This window comes from Elephantulus edwardii, unplaced genomic scaffold, assembly GCF_000299155.1.
Source record: "Elephantulus edwardii isolate Elephantulus edwardi_28Jun2011 unplaced genomic scaffold, EleEdw1.0 scaffold00022, whole genome shotgun sequence".
Lineage (NCBI taxonomy): Eukaryota > Metazoa > Chordata > Mammalia > Macroscelidea > Macroscelididae > Elephantulus > Elephantulus edwardii.
In genome coordinates, this window is record NW_006399772.1 from 16,577,368 (window position 1) to 16,589,928 (window position 12,561).

General features: G+C 36.8%; 1 protein-coding gene and 1 pseudogene across 2 annotated transcripts in view; both read right to left on the reverse strand.

The window, feature by feature from the left end:
• Window positions 1-12,561, reverse strand: part of TMEM168 (transmembrane protein 168) — a 36,999-nt gene that overhangs the window by 7,345 nt on the left and 17,093 nt on the right. For both annotated transcript variants that reach the window (XM_006882648.1, XM_006882647.1), the window contains 2 exons: window positions 3,821-3,963; window positions 1,739-2,013 (listed from right to left, as the gene is read on the reverse strand). In XM_006882648.1, coding sequence (XP_006882710.1) covers window positions 1,739-2,013; window positions 3,821-3,939 — 394 coding nt within the window. In that variant the 5' untranslated portion in view covers window positions 3,940-3,963. The remainder of the gene's footprint in view (window positions 1-1,738; window positions 2,014-3,820; window positions 3,964-12,561) is intronic.
• Window positions 6,261-7,251, reverse strand: LOC102873172 (annotated as a pseudogene).

The following is a 12,561-nucleotide window of genomic DNA, read 5'->3' on the forward strand; positions in this document are numbered from 1 at the left end:
TGCATTCCATTTCTTTCTTAACAATTTCTAATTTTCCTACATTCATGGTTCTCACATTCCATGTTCCAATCACTAGGGTCTGCTTACAACTGTTCCTCTTCCTTTGTATTTCCATACTTGAAAGTTCTACCTAGATTGCACTTTCTGTTAGTCTACGTGTGTTCTGTTGTACATAGGGTTTTCAGAGGCCTGCTATTGCAGAAGTGGATGGCCGATCCTTCTTCCTAGTCTGTCAGTTAACAAGAAAATGCTATCATGACTTCCACTTTTTGCAACTCTTGACTGGTAGAAAGAAAATACATTTTAAGGCTGCGTCCTGTCAGTGGTGTGACTACAGACTAGTTCTATATCTAGTTATATAACTATTTTCACTTTCCATTTTTATCCTTTGAAAAATAAGAATGAGTGATGGTAAGTCCCCAGAGAATTTCACAAGAAGATTCAATCTAATAATGGATCTAATCAACACTGTAGCTAATGGCTAAAATGTGACCAATAAATGTTCATTTGTCTTAACTGTGTCTGGACAACCACTAAAGTATTCAATGTACACATAACCAAAAAATGAGACAAACAAACAAGAAGCCCACCTAAATCATTTTCTCTATGACAAAAGCTTGGTGTGAAATCTTGCATGACCTAATGCACTCATCATAATATGAATTTTTGTGTTAACCTTATGTTTGTCTCCTTGTGCGTTTCCGTGTTCGCAGCCCTGCCTCTGTTCTTCTATACTTCTACTATTATATTTTAATTAAACCTGAATACCTGTTTTGACTTATCTTGTTATTGTATGTGTACACAGCTTAACACATCTTTTATGGAGGGGGGAAAAGCAGGATGAAGTTAATTATGTAAATAAAGTTAATTCTAATATAAAATAAACTACCTTTCTGTTTTACAATTTATTCAATAATTTTATCCTCCTATCAATTTTTTCTTGAGCTCCAAGACCTATTTTAGATGCTGAGTACAAAATAATGCTCTTGACTTGAGGGGCTTCTAGTTGAGAAAACTGATGTTTTATAGATAATACAGAGGAGTCTTCCCTTTTCTCCTTTGGTAGGTATTCTTGTGGAAAACATGTTTTCTTGGCTCCCATAATTCATATAAACAGAAGTTATGCTTTTCAACTACTGAAAAACAGTAATACATATAATATTTTTAAATCAATTTCAATATTTATTTGATCTCATTTATAGAAGAGAACTAAAGCCTAGAGAAATTAAGTCATTTACCTAAACTTACACTGTTATGAAAAATTAAGAGTCAGGGTCTTCTGACTTAAGCAGTATTCCTAGCATAATATATAATCTGCTGGTTAAAATTTAAGTAAACTCTCTCAAATAAAATTTCACTAATAAAGAATAATTGAAAATATGCATCCACACCTTTTAAAGACTTGGATTGTAACTGATATTAATTGCCACTGGAAATTTTCAGCTTCTGAAAGTTACAACTATATTTACTAATTCTGAAAATACCTTAAAGAGAAACTTCAGAAGTTTCAAGCAGACAAACATCTTTTCATTCATTCGTCACAACATATAATTTTCAAAATTTTACCTTTAGAGATTATTAAAATTATGCTAAAATGGTATGCTACAGAAAAGTAAAAGAAAATGGAATCATAACATGAAAACTGACAAAGTATGAAGCAGAAAGATGAGATTCTCAGAAATGTAGTGTCTGTGTAAAAGACAGATACTTATAGTTGAATTTTCAAATAATACTTTACCTGACAAAGCCCACTCTCCTGTGCCATGGGTGTGCCCACTGTAGTACAAAATGTATGTATCATGTCTAGGTCCGTCCACGGTCCGGAGTTCAAGGAAAGCTTTCAGCTTGGAATGCAGATTATCATAGGAGAGTCCACTTGTGGAATAATCACATCCATAGGTCTCAATCATATGATATGCAAAAAATCTTTGGATAGCATTGAGCATGCCAGTAGACCTGAGATTTAACTCCTGAACATGTTCTGGAGGAAGAAGTGTTGGCTGACCATCAGGACTAAGTAGAAAAAAAGATAGATAGATTTGAGTATGTAAGAAATTAATGTTCATTCTATGTAACTTTCTTACCTATTATTTTAATTAATTAATTATCTAAGAATGTTAATAGCTGGTACTGATTGATAGATACATGGATTTTTAATCATCTTTTTAAAATTCCTAAGCTTGGAAAATCAAAACTTGATTTCTGAAAAGTCGTTACCTTATGCTACCTAACACAAATTGAAAACTTAGATTTGTCTCTGAGACAAATCTAAAATGGAACAGTAATAAGGACAATAAAGCAAGTCTTAAAACTAACAAATCTAAATACTCTCCAGATTAAAAGGGAAAATCATCCCCAGAAAGAAATTTCTACCAGAATTTTTTAAAACTACATTTTACTTTCGCAACTGTCAAATATGGTCCTCATAAAACACTAGTATTCCTTAACAGAATGTAAGATTTTGTTCCATATTTGTAATATTTAAAGGTAAAAATGAAAAATACATAAATAAAAGAACAATGGGGGAAAAAATCTATGTAAATGACTATTTCTACCCATAATTTCTGTACACTTGTCAACTTCTATTTATTTTACCCCTTTGAAAACCTTCCACTCTGATCAAGCCTTCATATGGAGGAAATGAAAACTCCCCACACAGGGAGCTCTGGTGGTGCAGTCAATAGAGTCTCACTATTAACCCTCTGGCAGTCCAAATAATCTTTTGTGTTTTCTTGTTAAATATTTCTACTCTGATAAAAACCTTGTATCTCAAGAAAAGTATGATGAAAGTTTGTCAGCAGGATTCATTAATGGCAAGAAACTTTTAAAAACCTTCAGAAGTAGTTTCTGTTGTCAGCTGCTATAAACTCAGTCTGACTCACAGCATCCCACATGTAAGGGCAGAACTGTCCTGGAGGGTCTTCTGGGCTATACTCTTAACCATCCCTTGGGGGAGCAATGATTAAGAACTCAGTTTCTAAATGGCGGGTCAACCCTACCCAATCCAATAGAATGCTTTGGGGCAATTGTCTTGTATCACTCTCATTGGCTGGAAACAAGTTTAATAGAAGCATACTGCCCCGCCTTTTCTTCTTGGTACTGCTATGTGGGTTAGAACACTGACTTCTAGGTTAGTAGATAAGTGTTGACACCTTCTGGAGACCTATTTGAAGGATGCATATCTGTAAGAAGTAAAATGCAGCAATATTTACAGATTCATATGGATTTTGCACACATATGATGGCCAGAATTATTTTGGATAAAATGTCAATCAAATTTATTAAACTTTATTCCCAATCATTTGAATCCTTGACATTTGTAGGGATTCATATGTGCAAAATACTTGTACATTCATATTCCCATCAGCTCTTTACATCACTCTCTGAGATGCACAGAACATTTATTTACTGGCACTTTGGAGAAAGAAACTGAGGTTCAGAGAAGTTAGGATTTTCCTATGTTAACAGAGCTAGCGTTTAGGACTATATAGTACAGAGAACATTCTATCATATTTTACATTGTATTTTCTTAAACAAGATAACCATTTTAGGCTAGGACCTAATCTTAGAAAATTCATTTGTATTTTCTGATTTCTAGGTAAAAGAGAAGTTAAACTTATTTTTTACAATATTAACATCTGACATTTAATTATTTAAATTAAAACTCTAAATATTATATTACTCAGAGTAAAGGTTTTTAAAAATTAGGAATAAATTAAGAAATGCAATTTATTTTAAAAACATTAAATTGGAATTGAGCTGTCATATTCCTGAAAATATTAAATGTTCAGTCAAATAATTACTTAACTAGATTACTGTACCTGCAGAAGTTGGTGGGAATCACAATAGCATATCCAACAGATGTTCCCCCTAAACAGTTACCCAATTCATGGAAGAGTCCATGAGCCATGGATTCCAACGGCAGGACAATGAGAAACATGCTCAAGAAGATCCCGTTGGTTGGCTACAAGAGATTTTATATGACATGTTTATTCAGTATGTTTGTGTGTGTGCACATGTGCTTATATATGTTCATATACATATATACACATACAGACCCCTATATATTTATATATATACTTGTATATTTATATACCTACATATTTATTTGCAATTTTTACCCCATATTAAAAAAGACAACAATCTAAAAATAATTATAGCTTGATGCACTGAAGCCATCAAATATACATAGATAAGCCCTTATTTATCTTTAAACTTCTTTGAAGGGAAGATATATATAGCACAATTTTTTCATTTTTCAAATAATATCCAATCTCAACTATTAAAAGAAATAAACACAATGACCTCTTTCCATAAGACAAAGAGCCAAGAAATCTTCCTTTGCTGAAATTCACATGCCCCAAATAATTCTGAAAATATAGTGTATCTATTTTAACAGAAAAAGCTCATTTCCTTTTGAAAAGAAAAGCCTAGAGTAAATTCTAAAAAAAGAAATCCTAAAGCAATTCTATTCCTACATTTAATTTCTAATAGTTTCCCCTCAATAAGTTTATGTCTAAATTCAAAACTATAAAAACAAAAAAATAGAGGCTATTTAGATATCCTAAGAGCAGAAAGGAAAACCCACAGGAAGTTGAAATACTAAGAGGAGAGGAAAAAAATGTAATGAATCTGTTTAAATGTAAAAACAACAGAAGGCTAGCAGGCAGGCAGGCAGTCACCCAGTCCGAATATCTTTGGGAGTTTAATCTTCCACATTCTTTGTTACAGTTTTCAATGATAGAATTAGAGAGTATGTATGCGTTTTGCCTGATTTAAACTTTAATATAAAAATAAAAGCTGAATTCCATAATGGCAAAATGAATCGAGTAGCTTGTTGTGGTACGTTCTATCAATTAAGTACAATATAATGCATACTTAGACACACTAGAAAATATAAGTAAAAGAAACGAAATCATTCCAAGTACTACCATTCAGACCCAGCTACCACTAACATATTTTAAATATATGTAAAAATTGTTGTTGTTGTTATGTGCGGTCGAGTCGCTTGCAAATCATTGCAACTCTGCTCTGTCCTGTGCCAATCGCATCGTCTCCAATTACCCCAGTCACTGAATCAATCCACCTCATAGAGGGCCTTCCCCTCCTGTGCTGTCCCTCCACCCTTCCAAGCATGATGTCCCTCTCCAAGGACTGATCCCTCCTTAAAACATGTCCAAAGTATGTTAGACGGAGCCTCAGAATCCTTGCCTCCAAGGAGCCACCCGGTTTAACCCTCTGAAGGATGAATCTGTTTGTTTTCCTAGCAGTCCATGGTACCCTCAATACTCTTCTCCAGCACCATAGCTCAAAGGCATCAATTCTCCTTCCATCCGCCTTAGTCACTGTCCAACTCTCTGATGCATAACAAGTGATAGCAAAGACCATGGCCTGTATCAGACCCACCTTAGTCTCCAGAGAGACATCATTGCTCTTTAATACTTTGGAGAGGTCCCTATCAACAGACTTTCCCATGGCAATACGTCTTTTAATTTCCTGGCTACTGGTACAAGAGTGTTGACTGTGGGGCCAAGCAAACTAAAGCTATGAACAATCTCAATCTCTTCACCATCCATCCTGATGCTGCCAATTGGTCCAGTGGTGAGAATCTTTGTCTTCTTGACATTGAGCCTCAATCCATATTGGAGGTTGCAAGTCCTTGACCCTCTACAGCAAGTGCTTCAGGTCCTCCTCAGTTTCAGGAAGCAGCACAAAAAAACTTTGGTAAAGCCATTTTACTGTCACATGAGGTTGTTGTTGAAAATCTATTCAATGTTACCTAACAACAATTAATTTTAAAAGGAGCAAGAAAATTTTCAGTAAGTCCTCTCATAAATACTGTTACCAAGTAAACGAATTACAAACTACAATAAGTTGAGCTGTCAGAGACATGCATGTGTTAGGTGGCTATGGAAGTGAAGTGGTAAGACGGACTGCCACCTGAATAGGTGCATTTTAAAACTGTCTAGCCTTATAAAAGTATTCAATAATCTTACAAGCATGTTAAGAATTTAATTTCATTTTGTTGGAAAGAAAGATTTTTTTTTCTCCTTTTGTTGAGTACAGTGTACTTTATTGATGGTACATGACAAGATGGGCTCTCCAAGCCCCTTCCCTTTCACAGGGGACCTGGATGGAAACTGTCAAGGATGTGAGATTTTTAGTATGTGGGAGGATTGAGTTCAGGCAAGGACTCCCCAGCAGCTGAGGGTCTCTCTCTCTTCCAATGCTATTGCTGGAGCTGGTGGTCCCAAGGGGCTCTTATTCTTTGGAGGCCATGTGAACCATCAGGTTGACCACCCAGTTGCTGTAGCCAAATTCATTGTCATACGAGGAAATTAGTTTGACAAAGTGGTCACTCAGGGCAATGCCAGGCCCAGCATCAAAAGCAGGTGTCACTGTTAAAGTCACAGGAGACAACCTGGTCTTCAGTGTATCCCAGGATGCCCTTAAGGGGCCCTTCTGATGTCTGCTTTACTACTTTTTTGATGTCATCATATTTGGCAGCTTTCTCCAGATGGCAGGTCAGGTCCACAACTGGCATATTGGGAGTGGGGACATGGAAAGCCATGCCAGTAAATTTCCCATTCAGTTCAGAGATGACCTTGCCACGGCCTTGGCAGCACCAGTAGATTCAGGGATGATGTTCTGGGCAGCTCCATGGTCATCATGCCACAGCTTTCCAGAGGGGCCATCCACAGTCTTCTGGGTGGCAGTGATGGCATGGACTGTGGTCATGAGTCCCTCTACGATGCTGAAGTTGTCATGTATGACCTTGGCCAGGGGAGCCAAGCAGTTAGTGGTGCAGGAGGCACTGCTGGTAATCTTGAGAAAGTTGTCATACTTTTCATTGTTCAAAACCATCACAAACACGGAGGCATCGGCAGAAGGAGTAGAGATCATTACCCGTTTGGCACCACCCTTCAAGTGAGCCCCAGCCTTCTCCAAAGTTGTGAAGGCACCAGTGGACTCCACAACATACTCGGACCCAGCATCACCCCACTTGATTTTGACAGGATCTTGCTCCTGGAAGACAGTGATGGCTTTCCCAATGATGACCATCTTCCCATTCTCAGCCTTGGCAGTGCCATTGAACTTGCCATGGGTGGAATCACTGGAACATACAGACCATGTAATTGAGGTCAATGAAGGGGTCACTGATGGCAACAACATCCACTATGCTAGAGTTAAAAGCGACCCTGGTGACCAGGCGCCCAATGCAACCAAATCTGTTTACTCTGACCTTCACCATTGTGTCTCGGGGATGCAGCTAAGGCAGCACGAGAAGAGAGGAAAATCTGGGGATTGACAAGGAGCAGAGAGCTGGACAGAAGGATTTATAGACATTTTAAACAAAACCATTTCAAGAAAATAAATTCAAAATTATTACCAGTGAGTCAGAACCAATGCTCAGCTGGTATTCCTCCGAGTGTAAAGCTGTAAACGGCACAAGAGAAAATTGCCAGTCCTTTTTGTGTGGAGCTACAGATGGATTAAAAAACACCAGAAAATTTATCAGGGCAACTGCCTATAGACTACGCGACTGGAGTGTCCCTCAGGATTAGCATCAACTTTTAAAAGATTACATTAATCATTAATGTCAATATAGTTATTAAAGGCCAAAGTAAGAATTTCAAGTACTTCACTATCTATACTATCTATGATGATTTGAGAGTTATTAGGAAATTTCATCACATAGAGAAAATACAACTTTAAAAAAATTCATAAAGCAGTTTGGCTCTTAGAAAGTTGGAAATAAAAATCCTATTTGATCCAGCCATCTACCTACCAGGCAACATGTACACTCATGCTCAGCTTTACAGTAAGACGCAGATGGAAACAACTTCTAAGTGTCCATCAGTGGATGAATGGATAAACAATGGTCCATTTATACTGTGAACACACAACCCTGTAGCGTTGGAGTATTCTGCAATACTAAAGAATTCTCAAAACACTGTATAACATGGATGAATCTAGAGGACATTATTTTTACAAGAAAAAAACTCCATCACCAAAGGACAAATACTCTGCAAAGCCAGTATTGAAAAAACCTACAAAAAGGTTTACATTTACGTACAATCACAGAGATATAGAAAGATTAATGGAAATCAGAATTATAGGAAATACAACTATATTATGGGTATTGAAACTGATGTTACAGAACAAGGCACATGTATGAATGGTTGAAAGAATGAAAATATCTGCTTTGTAAACTTTCACTAAAATCACAAAAAAAAACCCCAAATAACTAGTATACTTTCTTACCTGAAAGAGGAGGAAATCCCAAATCTTGGTAATCATTAAAATTCTACTATGAAATATTAAAGTAAGCCCTGAAAAAATAATGCAAATTCAAAGAGAAGCATAGACTTGTTATTCTCCTTAGAACAAAAATTACAGAACTTAGTTTTGACAATGAAATGGTAAAAGATTAGAATATTGTGGCATCAAAAAATGTTCACTTTTAATCAAATCTCTGAATTTTTTTAAAACTTAAAATGATCTGCTAATTTGATATGTATCAATTTTTCCCCCTTTCTCATTTAATGTACAATTAGAAAAACAATGTTTTCATTTGTAAAAGCAGGTCAAAAAATATTTTTTTTTAAACTTGGTCTTGTTGAAATACACCAGTTAATATTCCATCAATTTCTGGGGCTTTATTTTTTGCCCAGTCCTTCAGAGCAGCCTGAACTTCCTTCTTCATCAACAATGCCTCTTTATCATAAGTTGTTTCTTGAAATTCTTCAATGTCAGCCAATTCTTTGTGGTACAGTGACTCTGTCTACTCCTTCCATCTTCTTTTAATGCTTCCTGAATCAATTCAATGTTCTGCCCAGAGCATCCTTAAACAACGCAGCAGCAGCTTGAATTTGTTCTTTAGTTTCTTCAGTTTAAGAAGTAATGAGCAAGTTCAGTCCTTTTGATTTCCCGACTCCAGCTCCTTTACATTTCATTATAATATTTTGCCTTGTCTTCCCGAGCTGCCCTTTGAAATCTTCTATTCAGCTCCTTAACTTCTTTATTTCTTCCCTATGCTTTGGCTTCTCAGTGCTCTAGTGCAATATTCAGAGTCTCTTCTGATATTCAATTTGGTCTTTTCTTCTTCCTTCTTTGTAATGACTTTGTGCATTCTTCATCAACAATATTCTTGATATCTTCCCACAGCTCATCTGGTATTTGTTCATTAGTTTTCAAGGCCTCAAACCTATTCCTGAGTTGGTTTTTAAATTCATGGACTCAAAATCAAATTTTTATTACTGTGGATATGATTTAACAAACAGATGCTGCCCTAAATGTATTCACCAAGCTGTGCCAAGAAATCTGGAGGACAACTACTTGGCCAATTGACTGGAAGAGATCCATTTTTCTTCCCATTTCAAAAAAAATGTGACCTGACAGAGTGTGGAAATTATGAACAGTATCACTAATATCACACACTAGCGAAATCTGCTTAAGATTATCCAGAAAGGACTGGAACAGTACATTGACAAAGAACTACCAGAAACACAAGCTGGGTTTAGAAGAGGTTGTGGCACCAGAAACATTACTGCAATGTCAGATGGATCTTGGCAGAAAGCAGAGAGTACCAGAAGAATGTTTGTGTTTCATTGCCTAGGCAAAGACATTTGACAGTGCGGATCACAGCAAATTGTGACTAACCTTGAAGAAAATGGGAATCCCAATCCTTAATTGTGCTTATGCAAAATCTATACTTTGACAAGGAAGCAGTCCTCAGAACAGAGCAAAGCAAAGAACACTAGATGGTTCAAAATCAGGAAAGGAGTGTGTCAGGGATGCACCCTGTCCCCATACCTTTTCAATCTATATGCTGAAAAGATCATTCAGGAAGCAGGGCTTTATGAGAAGGAATGTGGCAACAGGTTTGGAGGAAGACTCATCAACAACCTACATTATGCAGATGACACAACCTTGCTTGCTGAAACTGAAGATGATTTGAAGCACTTGCTGTACAAGGTCATGGACTGTAATCTTCAATATGGATTAAAGCTCAACATCAAGAAGAATGTTAGACCAAAAACAATTTAAACCAGGCCTGAGGGCCGCAGATTAAAATCACCCACCTTTGTCTTGGTAGCATAACTTTCTATCCATTAGGCCAACAGGAATAGCTATTAGTTCTCTTACTTAACTGGGCTTTCAACTGATGGTCAAATATTTATCACTGAATTCCTAATGTTCTTCAAGAAATAAGATTAAATTTCTTCACGCAACATAAAGACTATATTGAAATTTCACCAAAAATCTAGCATTTACTTAGAGACATAAAACTCTTATTTGTACAAGTCACCTAAAAAACACAAGGCAACCTAGGGAAAATATATACAGAAGTCTAGAGAAAGTGAAGTACATCTAAGAAACAGAACATATAAATACATGCTAAAAGCAATATACAAATTAAGATATTTGGTCTTCAACCTCGGTTACCCAGATTTAGGAAATAATAATCAACTTGCATGCCTTAATTCAGGGATTTTAAGAACATTTGTTACTGTTGTTATTATGTGCCATCAAGTTGCCTGCAACTTATTGTGACTCTATGTACAACAGCTCTGAAGTCTGTTCTGTTCTGAGTCGGCCTCAATGACTCCAATACACCTATCCAATGTCCCTGATTCTGACACACCTACCCTCATTGCCTCAGTTACTGTATCAATCCATCTCATCTGGGGTCTTCCTCTCCTGTGCTGTCCCTCCACCCTTCTGAGCATGATGTCCTTCTCCATTATGAAAGCCATTTATTGTTTTCCAGTCAAGTGATTTTTTTTTTGTTTTTTTTTAAGTAGGGACAGTGTGGAATGAAATAATTACAGTTCAACCACTTACCAACTACCAGGGTGAACAAGAAAAATTAACCTTTCTGAGTCTTAATTTCTCAAATCTAATAAAGGGATAATGATACTGTTTTGTGAGATGATATGGGTTAGAATATGTGAACTATGCTTATCACAATAGAGACTATAATTTGCCATTAGCTATTTTAAAACTGGAATAAGAACATCAGCAAAACAAATTTAAATGACTGTTACATTTTTATCTAAAAGGCTTTAGGAAATCTTACAGTTGTTAACTCCTCAGTAGATATATTAGAAACTGATTCTCAGACTGAAAAGCCTCAAAAAGGTAACATTTTTAGACCACAATTCTGATAAAGGTGAAATAACATGGGTTTAGAAATGAAACCCTACTGCTTCGCTTTCCCTATGGCCAAAATAAAGAGGTGAAATTTTGAAATAATCTATATTTATTTTTCTAACTAAAATTACATGGACCTAAGGAGAGTGGTTATGAGTGAAGGCAGAGTGTCTGGATTCATACTTAGCTACATGGCCTTAAGCAAATTTCCTAATCTCTCAAGCATGTTCCTCAACTATGAAATGGAAATAATAACTATCTCTGGGTATCATTAAGGTTAAATCAATTAGTACATATAAAGCTTTGGTACTAGTAGCCAGGAAATCAAAGGATGACTTGCACTGGTAAGGTCTGCTGTTAAGGACCTCTCCAGAGTACTAAAGAGCAAAGATGTCAGTCTAGAGACCAAGGTGCACCAGATTCAGGCCATGGTCTTCACAATCATTTGCTATGCACCAGAAAGCTGGACAATGACTAGGGATGGTAGGATAATTGATGCCTTTGAGCTGTGGTGCTGGAGAAGAGTACTGAATATAACTGAATATAATGGACCACTAGAAGAACAAAACAGGTTTGTCCTGGAGAGGGTGAAATCAGGCTGCTCCTTGGAGGTTAGGATCCTGAACCTCCCACCTGACATACTCTGGGCATGTTGCAAAGAAGGACCAGTCCTTGGAGAGGGACATCATGCTTGGAAGGGTAGAGCCACAGAGCAAGAGAAGAGAGAAGAAGGCCCCTGATGAGATGGCCTGACTCAGTGACTAGGGTAATGTGTCAGAGACCCTAAGATTGGCTCAGGATAAAACAGGTTTCAGAGCTACTGTACACAGGGTCACTATGAGTCACAATGACTCGATAGTATTTAACAACAATAACATATAAAGTGTACAGATGGTGGCTGGCACATAAAACTAGATAATAAATTGTTTTTAGGTGTCACTGAGTACAATTCACAGTGACCCTATTAACAACAAACCTGAACCCTGCACCATCCTGTGCTATCCTCATCATTTCTGACATACTTGAGCCCCTAGCTGCAGTTACAGTGTCAGTCCATCTCCTTGAGGGTTTTCCTCTCTTCCACTGATCCTCCACCTTTCCAAGCATGATGTCCCTTTTCGAGGAACAGCCTATCCCAGCAACATGTCCAAAGTATGTGAGATGAAGTTTCACTATCCTTTTCTCCAAGTACTCAAAAAAAAGCACTCTGGGCTGTACTTTCTCCAATACATATCTGTTGGTTCTTTTGCTAAGTCCATGAGATATTCAGTACTCTTCTCCAAGAAAAGAATCAATGCTCAAAGGCAATGATTTTTCTTCTGTCGTCTTTATTCATTGTCCAGCTCTGAGATGCACAGTAAGTGACTGAAAAAAACCATGGCCTTAATCAGGCACATCTTAAGTC